The sequence below is a fragment of the Paralichthys olivaceus genome, chromosome 6 (assembly GCF_024713975.1).
Source record: "Paralichthys olivaceus isolate ysfri-2021 chromosome 6, ASM2471397v2, whole genome shotgun sequence".
NCBI lineage: Eukaryota > Metazoa > Chordata > Actinopteri > Pleuronectiformes > Paralichthyidae > Paralichthys > Paralichthys olivaceus.
Window position 1 is genome coordinate 2,496,066 of NC_091098.1, and position 12,165 is coordinate 2,508,230.

Consider the following 12,165-nt stretch of genomic DNA (forward strand, 5'->3'; position numbering starts at 1 on the left):
TATGTGTGGCTATGGCTGTGGCTGAGGAGAAGAGCGGTCGTCCTCCAACCAGAATGTCATTGGTTCGATCACAGTCTTCTCCATCTGTATGCCAAAGTGTCCTTGGGCAAGATACTGAACCCTGAATGGCCCCTCATATGAATGGGTAAAAGGCAAACTGTCCTGTAAAAGCTCTTTGAGATTGAGCCAGCTGCTGGGTTTAAACAACATATCGCAGTGTGACAATGTTTTGTGTCTGACGACAGGCTAGCTTTCCCGGTCAACTTAGCCAAGTTAGCTAGCTAACACTTCAGTGTCCTTACTGAACTGCTGTTAGCTACAAGTTAGCTGCTACTTCACTGATTCACACAGGCCAAAAGATATTTTAGATTAAAAATAAAGGAGATTAGGTCGTCAATTATATTCAATCTGAAGTGGTTCACCAGAGGTTAGGTTGACAGATGTGATGGTTCTTTACATGAGAGGTAAACAGCAGTGAGGAAGTGGAGCTCTAACGCAACGTAAACTTGGCAAACACTCCTGAAACATCAGCTAGCTGAGGAGCTAACACTGACAGCAGTGTATAAACACGGATGAAGCTGGGTGGTTACAGACTTAATGGAGGTATACGGTGTCATGTGAGAGAACGCCACCCACTAAACCTTTACATCTGGTTCGAAGGGATTTTATTCAGGCACAGTTTGAAAGCTGCTGTCAGAGATTATATTCGGAGATTACCATTTCCTGCTCTGGATGAAAATTGGCGACAGTCATAACCTAATAACTTCAGACTATTAAATTGGTTGATCTTATTTTATCAGCATGTAAACACCAAATCCAGAATGCAATCCAAGGTCTCAGTATTGAATTAGCTGGTTTGATACTAGTCGTTCTGGAAATGATCACGTTCGAGTGTTATTGTCATGACTTTTTCTTCTAATCAGAAATGAGGCCTCACCCCACATGTTTTTTTCCATGCACTATGTTATATCATACCTATAGTGTTTCATTTGTTTTATGCCAGAAACTAATTTGAAAGTCATTGTTGGTCAGTAAAATGCTTTGGCCCTAAGTGAAACATTGTAAATATCTGGTGGAGTACACTGAAATACTGGAGCATACCCTGAATACAGTTTTTCACATGTCCATGATGCCACAACTAGATCTCTTGTACCTCTTGTCTAAAGTGCACACACATAGCAACTCGTGTTGGGGAATATCATTCGATACAATCTGACACCAGTGGCGCACACGCACATATAAATGCAGATACATTAGACAGATGAAATAGTCAAAGTTCACTGTCTGATTGGCAGATGCCCCCTCCACCTCGTTTCTCCCTGTGAGCTTCTCTTTGCAGGAACTGTTGAGTTACTCTATAATTTTGTCAGGTCTCAAACTTACTCTGTAAAGAGCCATGGCATCATCTATATTGTGAATTTGCATCATCAAGCAAACATTTCTGGTTGATATTATTTTTTTCAAAAAGAGTTTAATTCCACATATTGAAAAAGCAGGAGATGAAATGATTGTGGCCATAATAGGTTTCCAGAGTTTTGTTAAGTGTTTCCTGACAGTGTTTCATGGATCCATACCTCACACCATCTTAAAACTCTCATCCTGTCCTATTTCATCATTGTGCTTGTACACCAATCAAGCTCCTCACCCTGCAGGGTTGTTTTTGCTCTGAATGCACAGAATCAATAACAGAGTACATGTCTTTCTTCATTCTTTCAAATGGCTGCAATCAGAAAGAAACTAGTGATAGTCGGTGATGGAGCCTGCGGCAAAACCTGTCTCCTCATAGTGTTCAGCAAAGATCAGTTCCCTGAGGTCTATGTGCCCACTGTGTTTGAAAACTATGTGGCAGATATTGAGGTGGATGGTAAACAGGTAAGCTGTTTATTATAATGTCACATTTCTTTCTTTTTGTCATGAGTCAATTAACACAGCATAGGGTGTGTAGACTGAGCCTCGGACCCTGAAGGTTTGTTTCATAATGTAACCTGAGCAGCACTTGGTTTTTAAGGATGATACTATGTTGGACAGTTAAAAACAAAAAATGCTAACAATATATCAAATGTTAGTAATATGTTTTAAACTAATGCTTGTGCAATGCTTCATCTTTTTTGTCCATGATAAATGAACATAGAGACGCTATTTTTAAATGATAAACTTGTTTGTGAAATTCTGTCATTTCATCTCACTTATCTCTAAACATGTACACTGATACCAACACATCTGGAAGAAGGTAACATTGGGTTGTATATTGGCCTGGCGGATTTGTCCATAGACTTAATTTCCCTTCGGGGATGAATAAAGTAATCTATGAATAAAGTAATCTATCCAGACATATATACACAGTATGTAGAATCCACATTGACCGCTGGATCAAACGTCCACGTTGCCATCCAATTGGGCGAAATATTTTCAAGAAAATGTTTTAAGATTAAAAGTGCCTCTGGATTTTAGTTTAGTTGTATTTCAAAGCTTCTCCCTCACCCAGAATCTGCCTGATGTCTGAATCTGAATACTTTTCCTGATTTTGAGCCATGGCTTTTAAACCTGATAATAAATCACCAGTTTGACATTTTGATGCATTTTTAACAAATTGAACAAAGCTCAATAATAACTTGTTTAACCTGTACATCAACAGAAATGAAAAATTGACTGTTGTGTACTGGAACAATTTTTTGTCAAACAACTGTTCTATCCAACCTTTCTGCTGTTTTCCTGGTTGTCTTTGAATCTATCTCATGTTGTCAGAATCTAGGGCACAAACCTTGTAACTGAGCCCTGTAGCATTTAATTGTGATGCAGATATGGTGGTGTTGTGAAGTATGTAAGCATTAATGTCCTCGACCCCTGTAGGTGGAGCTGGCTCTCTGGGACACAGCAGGACAGGAGGACTATGACCGGCTGAGGCCTCTCTCCTACCCAGACACAGATGTCATCCTCATGTGTTTCTCCATCGACAGCCCCGACAGCCTAGGTGAGATTTCTTTCCTGCCATTGGTTTTGACAAATGTACCATTTGCTCCACATTCAACATGGACACTTTGTGCCCGATGCAGAGAATATTCCAGAGAAGTGGACTCCAGAGGTCAAACACTTCTGTCCCAATGTGCCTATTATTCTGGTGGGAAACAAGAAAGACCTGCGGAATGATGAACACACCCGTCGAGAGTTAGCCAAGATGAAACAGGTGAGTGAGGCCTGTACTTAACTGTGCTCATTCTGCAGCTTATACAAATTCAAACCTATGGGGGTTTGTTTAGACTGAATTTCATTATAATCCCAAAGGTTACTTATCTCAAAATGCATCAAATTGACTGAGTTAATCATGGGAAACTGTTTGTGAAACTGTAAGAGTGAGGAGTCCTCCATTTTCTGCACTTTTGGTTCTCACTGCAAAGCTATACAAGATAGTAAATGTTTATCTGCACACTCTAGTAACAATCAGGTTTGACAAGGTGGAATATTCTCACCAGTCCACTTCACTCTGTATATGGATGGTCTCTCCAAACAGTTAATAGAGTTAAGGACTGGCTGTATGGTGGGGATAGCATTGTTAACCCTTAGGGCACCTTCTGGACATCTTTGGCCATTTAAGTTTTCTTTTTTTGATAATTCTCACTGTGTTAATGCATATGACTCGGGACTTTCAAAAGATGTGTATTTTCTGCAGATTTTAAAATTTGTGTAAAAAAATACAACCTTTTATCACCTTTGTGGCACAAAAAAAAGCCCCATTGGAACCCATTTTAACTGCTTTTTATCTCTTTGCCATGAAACCATAAAATCATGCATTACACATTTTTATTATTTCATTCTGAAGTCCTGGCTTCAAAGTTATATTTTATATATTGACCCATTTTCCATCATTTGGCATAAAGGTAAAATACATAGTATTTCCTGTAGTGGCACTATTTCTGTATAATGGAACCCATAAACCTAATGTATGCAAGTGAAATGATGTGTGAAACCTACATTTTGCTGTGAATATCTGTATGAGTTACAGCATGCTAAGCTTTCACTGTAACTGTGTATGTGTAAGTGTGTTTGTGCATCTGTGTGTTGCTAATCAGCAAAATAATTATGCAAAAATGATGTTAGTGAACATCAGTGACATATGCCAGGCTCTGTTAACCTTCCAAAAATAATGACATTATCATGTAGTCAAGGGAAAATATGACATTTTCTGTGTTTTGTTTTTATATAGTTAGCATAAAAACCGATGGTGTCAAACTGGAGTTGAAATAATAAAAATGAATGAATATTTGGTATTTATGATCAGGGCTGATGTTTAATACAATTAATTCATTAAAAGGGAAAAAAATATTTATATATATGTAAAGTTTATAACAGCATTTTTGGCCACGAAATGATTTAGTTGTCTTGTCTCCTCACAGTGCTGGTTTACAGCAACTGTACAAGCCTATGACATGTTTAAAAAGAGTGTTGGATCCAGAGACTTAATTTTCTCTCATTCTATTGAACAGGCCGAGTCCTAAAGAAAGAACCAAGTGAAATATCTAGGTCACATCATTATGAATGATTTCTGTGATTCTGACGAGGTGCAGCATCGGTGCTGTAAACTCTATGCACAAGCCAACATATTCACTGCATGTATCAGCTGCTAGAAAGATAGAAAGATGTGAAGAGATCAAACCATCAAGTCATCCCATTGAACTTATTTTCTTTTTTGATTTTGCCACACAGGAACCAGTGAAGTCTGATGAGGCGAGGGAAATGGCTAACCGGATCAATGCTTTTGGTTACTTGGAGTGCTCGGCCAAGACGAAGGATGGCGTGAGGGAGGTGTTTGAGATGGCCACCAGGGCAGCACTGCAGGCCAAGAGAAGAGGCAAGAAAAGCGGCTGCTGCCTTTTATAGAGTGTCAGGTGACGCAGGATCAGGAGGGAAGGAGGGAAATAAACACGGCTAAGAAAAACATCCCTGTGCCTGTTTCCACCAAGGTAGGCACAGTTGACTGGGGAGTTGTAGGGATGAAACCAGGCTAAAGAAAAAAAGGAAGGTGAAATGCTATGGAAAAGGGGAATACATGTATATACATTTAAGTTCGACATTATAGCTTTTAGCTTTCAAATAGAAATACTGTAATCTCGAGTTTAGGACTCAATAAAGCTGAAATTAAGAGAACATGACGAGAAGGGAACATCTCTCCTGCTCATACTCTTACTCCAGTACAGTAAGCTCCTCTGTGGCTGGTGGTCGAAATCAGACGAATGCCTGCCTAACTAACTGTTGGAAGACTTCCGTGGCTTGCAGTGTGACTGTGCTTGTCTTTCATTCTGTATGTTTTTCACTCTCCTTAAATTCCAAAGTTAGAACTAACAAACTTTTTATGGACTTGCTTTTCTTTTTTATGAACCTGTGATATTTCATACAATTTTCAATTAAAAAGCAGAGTTTAATTGTTTGCAGTTAAGTATAAAAACATAATGAGACCAACGACCATGAGTGTTTTATACCTGCTTGTTAATTAATAAAAGTTGACTGAGTTAACTTGGCCTTAAAGTGACAAAACTCTGTAAAATTCAGAATAGAATTCAAGATCCTGCTCCTCACATTTAAAGCCCTTAACAATCAAGCCCCTTCATATATAAAAGAGTTCATAACACCATATTATCCAAACAGATCACTTCGTTCACAAAACACAGGCTCTCTTGTGGTTCCAAGAGTCTGTAAGAGTAGAACAGGAGGTAGAGCATTCAGCTACCAGGCTCCTCTCCTGTGGAACCAGCTCCCACTCTGGGTTCAGGAAGCAGACACCATCTCTTACAGTTAAACTTAAAACGTTCCTCTTTGACAAAGCCTATAGTTAGTTCTGGATCAGGTGAGTCCTGAACCATCACTTAGTTATGCTGCTATAGGTCTAGACTGCTGGGGGAACTCCCATCATGCACTGAGGACCTCTCCACTTCTCTCTGTCTCTCTGCCCCCCCACATTCATTCATTTATTTATTTTAATACATGTCAATGACTAGTTCACTTTGTACTCCCATAGTCTCTCTCTCTCTTTCTCTCTCTCATTTCAGATGTCTCTGACCCCGGAACCTCAGGACAACAACTTTACCATTATTACTATTATTAATTACAATATCTCAGTAATTAATTATGATATGAATTGTGTCTGTTATCAATAATAATTAAATGTCTTAACACTGTTGTTTACATTTTAACTAGTCAGATCTAATACCTGATGGTGCTCAAGTGTTCCCGGTCTTTTATCGCTGCCGTTATTGCAGTTATTATTATTATTATATTCTCCCCTGCTTTGTAGCATTAAATTGATTCATTTTCAGATCCTCTGTCAGTTGTTTAGAGGATCTTGTTTTTGTGTGTCACATAATTTATCAGGCTCTGTAAATTCATTTTTGGAAGTCTCTATGCCAATCTAACAAATGCAGCAAAAACAAATTTACTAAACAAATCCTTGCATTTTCAATCATGAGGACGTACACACCAGCCAATTAAAAACATATTACTATAATGTCACTGCTGTCCACATTCACATTAAATAGATTATATTTGATCATCAATTGTATTGTTTCAAGTAGTGGTGTCATTTCTTCAAAATAAAATAAACTGAGCTGCCAACAGTCAACCCTCAGAAGACAATGCATTTCAAGCAGAGGTTGAATCCTTGCCGAAGGTGGATGAAATGAATTTCGCATCACTTCCTAAAGGCATCTCCAAACAGGACAGAAGTGAGAGAGAGGAGATTCAGTTTAATAATTATTTAATAATAATTAATAACAGTTTAATAATAATAACATTTATTTTATGGATTTTACTCTATTTTATTTTTCACTTGAACACAGAGTTAAAAAGACAACATTTTTTGGCTGGTATGTATATATGTAATGTATATGTAAAGTACAAGGTGACATATTGCATTTCTTTGTGACACTGTATATTCACAGAATCACTTCCTGTTTATCAATTTGACCTCAAAGCTAAATGTTTATGTTTTGATGCAGTTTGATGTTTGAATTTCAAAAAGCTGTGAACTATGGCCTGAAGGTTGTGTCAATGGCTTAACAGACCTGAAATAGCCGCAGTGTTATGTATGTAAAAATAACATCATTCAAACCTATTCAAAGCCACACACGTGAACAGTAAATAAGCAAGTTCTGTTTCATCTCATGTAAATATTGAATATAAAATCTTTATGCAGATAAACCAGGTAGGATGAATGAAAACGTAACACTACATCCTAGACTGTTAATAAAAAGCTGTGCACACTACGTCCAACACGCAAACGATAAAAAGGCCTGGAGTTTTTCTGTTTCACTACTATTAACATTTGCTTTATTCTATGTAACATGTTTACAAACCAAGGTAACAGTTATTTGGGGTATTTTTTCAACCAGGGATTAGTTAGAGATATTGCAGGGAGAAATGGAACAGTCAGGAGCAACCCTTATGAGCTGTTAGATGAAGAGGTGCAGTCAACAGGCCACACATCTCAGTTTTCTCAGCCAGGCAACCAATTCTTTTCTCTTTGTGCTACTATTAACAGACCTGTCAACTTCAACAGGAAATCAGATCACAGTTGCACACATAAATGGTAAATGGTTGTATTTATATAGCGCTTTTCTAGTCTTGAAGACCACTCAAAGCGCTTTACACTACAGTTTTCCATTCACCCATTCACACACACATTCATACAGAAATCTCAGCATGAATAGGAATAAAGTGACCGAAAGCAATGGACCGCTTCTAACGTTCAATCAATCAATGGATGATATTAATTTCCCACCACTACAAAGAGAGATCTATAAACCAGACAGAAGTGAAATTGGGGAGAATAATAAGACAACTACATCTAAAAAGAAGAAGAAGAACATAATAGCAAGAGTTGTATATGGAATTCCCGTCATTAGACCTGAAGTGAAAAGGAAAGTGCAGTCTCCCCGAAAGAGAAAAAAGGGACTTGTATATCACCGTTCATTTCCAGCATGTCAGGAAACAAAGGCAACAAACATGCCTGTCCTGAGGGTGGACTCAGCAGAGATGAATAAGGACGAGATTGTCCTGAGGAAAGAGACAACAAAGACAATTGAAGACCAGACTGTCCTGAGGAAAGAGACAATTGAAGACCAGACTGTCCTGGGGATGGAGGAAGAGGCAAAAGTGTTTCAGCCTCCATCTCCACAGGCAGAGGCATCGACTTCTCAGTCCACAGGAACTCAGTTTGCTGGGACAGCTGATGTTTCTTCACACACAGAGGCATCTGCATTTGAAGTGAAAAGGAAAGTGCAGTCTCCCCCAAAGAAAAAAAAAGGAAGTTGTATATTGCCTTCCATTTCCAGCATGTCAGGAAACAAAGGCAACAAACATGACTGTCCTGAGGGTGGACTCAGCAGAGATGAATAAGGACGAGATTGTCCTGAGTATAAAGTCAGAAGAGATATATGAAGAAAAGATTATCCCTAGGACAGAGTCAGCAGAGTCAATTGAAGACCAGACTATCCTGAGGAAAGAGACAACAAAGACAATTGAAGACCAGACTGTCCTGAGGAAAGAGACAATTGAAGACCAGACTGTCCTGGGGATGGAGGAAGAGACAAAAGTGTTTCAGCCTCCATCTCCACAGGCAGAGGCATCGACTTCTCAGTCCACAGAAACACAGTTTGCTGGGACAGCTGATGTTTCTACACACACAGAGGCATCTGCATTTGTGTCTGCATCTGAGCCTAAGTTTGAATCTGGCAGTGGGGTTGATTTGACCACACATGCCTACTCTGAACTCTCGAATCAGCTCCTGTATGAGAAGCACATGAAAATGATCGCTCAGTTACATGAAAATGATGACCTCGTCAGAAAGGCAAAGGATATGGAGCGAAAAATTGTATATATTTATGCCACTAAAGTGGGTCTAGGGAAGGAAGTTTCACGACTGAGGATGCTTCAGTCAAGTGGTAGCCAAAAGGTCAGTGACCTTGAGAGAGCTGTCCAAACTGAAAGAGAGAAAACAATGGAGAAAGAGACATGCCTCGCCAGAGAGATTGAGGAAACATCCAAAATCCAAACCTCCCTGGTTCAAGCCCATGACCAACTGGAAAAGTCAAGATGCCTTTGGGAGCATGAGAAGTCCCAAATCTTGGCTACACATAGTCAGGAAACCTCCAGGCTCAAGGCAGCTCTGCTACAGGAACAGGAAGGAGGAAGGAAGGAAAGACACCAGTGGCAGTCGGAAATGTCCACAATTCAGGTGGCTCTCAACACCACTAAGCAAGCTCTGGAGGCAATGGAGGAGGATAAAGTAAAGTGGAGCGAGGAAATGATTAGGAGAATAACAATCCTAGAAGAGATGATAAAGGTGAAAGAGAGCAAATCAAAGAAACCGTCTTTGCTGAGACGATTTTTCCAGCTCTTTAAAAGAACCAGGAAAACAAACACTTGCACTTAATCACTGTTGTGACTATGTACTCATTAAACGTGGCACCATTAAATGGTGTTGTGGCAGTCGACCATGCCACGGGGTACACACCACGACAGCCAGAGACGAACCAGTCCAACCATTAGGTGCTCAGCAACATCTTTTCATTTAATACAAAGAGAACTGACAGAACACTTAACTTAAAGGGTCCAGCACTTTCTGCTGGACCTTTAGCTTCGCCCAGTCTCTTCCCCAGTGTGTTCCACGAGGCAGCTCTGCTGCTGCCTTTTCAAGCATGAGGATCAATCAGCTAACAGCTCTCACCTGTGCTGACTGATCCTCTGTGGTGCAGGTAACGGTGCTCTCCCAGCCCCTTCACCTCTACATACCCCCACTGTCAGATTCAGGACCGGGAGCTATCCGGCCTGAACTGCTCCCCCCCTTCCATCCGCCCAGGGGAGGAACCCACCCCACCAAAGGAGGCGCTCCGGGCGTCAAGCAGGTGGGCATCGCGGGATGCGGCGTCTCTCTGGCGGCCTGGAAGGTGGGCGCCGCCGCACAGGCACCTTGGACCCCGGAACAGGAGTGCGCCGCCGTCTGGGGGACCAATCCATAGAAGCAGGGTCGGCAGGCGTCGGCCTTTGTGTGTGTGGGATTGTGTTTCAGGGTTAAAAAAAAGTGCATCTAAAAAAATGAGTGTAAAAAGAATTTACCCTTGAGGGATCAATAAAGTATCTCTTCTCTTTCTTGACAGTATAGAGGTTGGCAAAATTCACACTTATGCAACATTAATAAAGACGTGTTTTAAAGAAAAACATTTATTATGAAAAAAATAAAAGTATAAACACACAAACTTACAAAAGGTGTACTTACTATATACAGATGTGTGTGTGTGTGTGTGTGTGTGTGTGTGTGTGTGTGTGTGTGTGACTGAGATTCAAAATGGCAGCTGGCCACTATGAAGACAAAAGGCCCCCTGGAGTGGTGGGACCATGTGGCTGAGATCACATGTATGTGTTAAGTTTGTGGAGATGAGTGTGTGAGGTGTTGGTGCCAGGTTAAAGAAAGTAGTTAGATGCATGCAAAGAAAATGAAAAGCCTAACAGAACTAACATTAACTTTCAAATAATAAATAACACGTGTTGTGTTGTTGACGTGCTGACGTATTGCGGTGAGCGTATTGTGTCACCTCCTTGTTTTGAACTCTTCTCTTTTTCGTCTCTCCCTATTCTGCTAATATCTGACTCACTGAAGCTAATTTTGAGTCACACTCACAGTTTTACTATTCCTTACACTCACCTCTCCCTCTCTTAGCGACTCATTTTCTAAATCACTGTGATTTACACACTACCCGTGTTAGCTTAGCAACATAGCATTAGCAGCTAACAATGGCTTCTAATAAGTGCTATACAAATGCAGTTATTATTATTATTATTATTATATTCTCCCCTGCTTTGTACCATTAAATGGATTCATTTTCAGATCTTCTGTCAGTTGTTTAGAAGATCTTGTTTCTGTGTGTCACATAATTTATCAGGCTCTGTAAATTCATTTTTGGAAGTCTCTATGCCAATCTAACAAATTGGCCCCCCTCTATGGCCAAATACCAGATGGCCCTGGAATGTCTGGATGTTCTTTATTAAAGTCACTGATAAGATCCAAGTCCATAATAAAACTGTCCGGAACCCACTGGCGTTCTTCAGGTCCATACCCCACCCAGTCCACCAGGAGTTTCCTGCCCTGGCCCCTTTTACGCACCGCCAGCATGGTGTACACCGGCCCTCCATCGACCATACGGGGAGAAGGGGGTGATTTGGTAGCTGGAAACAGAGCACTCTCCTTGACCGGCTTAATTTTGCTGACGTGGAATGTGGGATGTACTCGGAGGGACCGAGGCAGACGAAGACGCACAGCCTCTGGATTGATAATCCTGGTGATGGGGAACGGACCGACGAAGCGTGGAGCCAGTTTGCGCAACTCCACCTGAAGAGGCAGTTCTTTGGCCGCGAGCCAGACTCGCTGGCCAGGCTGGTAGACAGGAGCCGGTCTCCTGCTGCGATCTGCAGCTCTCTTAACTCTGTCCCCTTGACGTATAAGAGTCTGTTGCGCTGCAGCCCAGATAGGGCATGGGCTGATGGGACAGACACCTCAGGTTCGGACTCAGAAAAGATCGGGGGTTGGTAACCAAAAACACACTTAAAAGGGGACATACTGGTGGCTGAGGTGGGAAGGGAATTATGGGCGTACTCGACCCATGTCAGGTCGAGTACGCCCATAATTCGCCCATAACTCCATGACGCGGGGAAAACCCCCGCGTCATGGAGTGGCACCGATGACACCGATGGTGTTACGCCCCGTTGCCGGGGAAAATATAAAGTAAAAAAGGTGGAAAGAAACTACACAAGCACGACGAGTTAGCAGCCAGTGTGTATTCGTCAGTCAGCCATCCTGCTTCTCCTTCAACACGGGAACAGACATCAACAATCAATCGCCGTGCAGCACATTCGCCACGGACTTAATAAAAGAAAATAAAACACAATTGCAGTTACAGAAATACTTATGCAAGTCATATTTGATCAAAGGTAAGTACAAAGTTGTAAACAAAAATGATATAAAATAAAGTGTTTTATCTATAAGTGCAGTCCTGTCTCTGTTGTTGTTTCAATACCTGCGAGGCAAAAGCAGTTGAACACTGAATAGATGATCGATCATCATTTTAACCTCTTTTAACTCAAGACACTTGAAAACAATTAATTATTATTCTTTTTTAACTC

General features: G+C 40.9%; 2 protein-coding genes across 2 annotated transcripts in view; one reads left to right on the forward strand and one right to left on the reverse strand.

Moving 5' to 3' along the window:
- Positions 1–12,165, reverse strand: part of tpk2 (thiamin pyrophosphokinase 2) — an 88,822-nt gene that overhangs the window by 34,155 nt on the left and 42,502 nt on the right. The window lies entirely within an intron of this gene.
- On the forward strand, positions 1,717–5,306 carry LOC138410571 (rho-related GTP-binding protein RhoA-C). Its single transcript, XM_069527321.1, has 4 exons — positions 1,717–1,872; positions 2,851–2,971; positions 3,054–3,184; positions 4,702–5,306. Exons 1-4 carry the CDS (start codon positions 1,717–1,719, stop codon positions 4,873–4,875), a joined length of 582 nt encoding a protein of 193 aa, XP_069383422.1. The 3' UTR covers positions 4,876–5,306.

What these genes read in the sequence shown, in the direction of transcription:
- LOC138410571 (XM_069527321.1), top strand. Translation starts at nt 1,717, where the DNA reads ATGGCTGCAATCAGAAAGAAACTAGTGATAGTCGGTGATGGAGCCTGC. An exon ending in TTGAGGTGGATGGTAAACAG is followed by an intron (nt 1,873 to 2,850) that starts GTAAGCTGTTTA and finishes CGACCCCTGTAG; the next exon opens with GTGGAGCTGGCTCTCTGGGA. An exon ending in CGACAGCCCCGACAGCCTAG is followed by an intron (nt 2,972 to 3,053) that starts GTGAGATTTCTT and finishes TGCCCGATGCAG; the next exon opens with AGAATATTCCAGAGAAGTGG.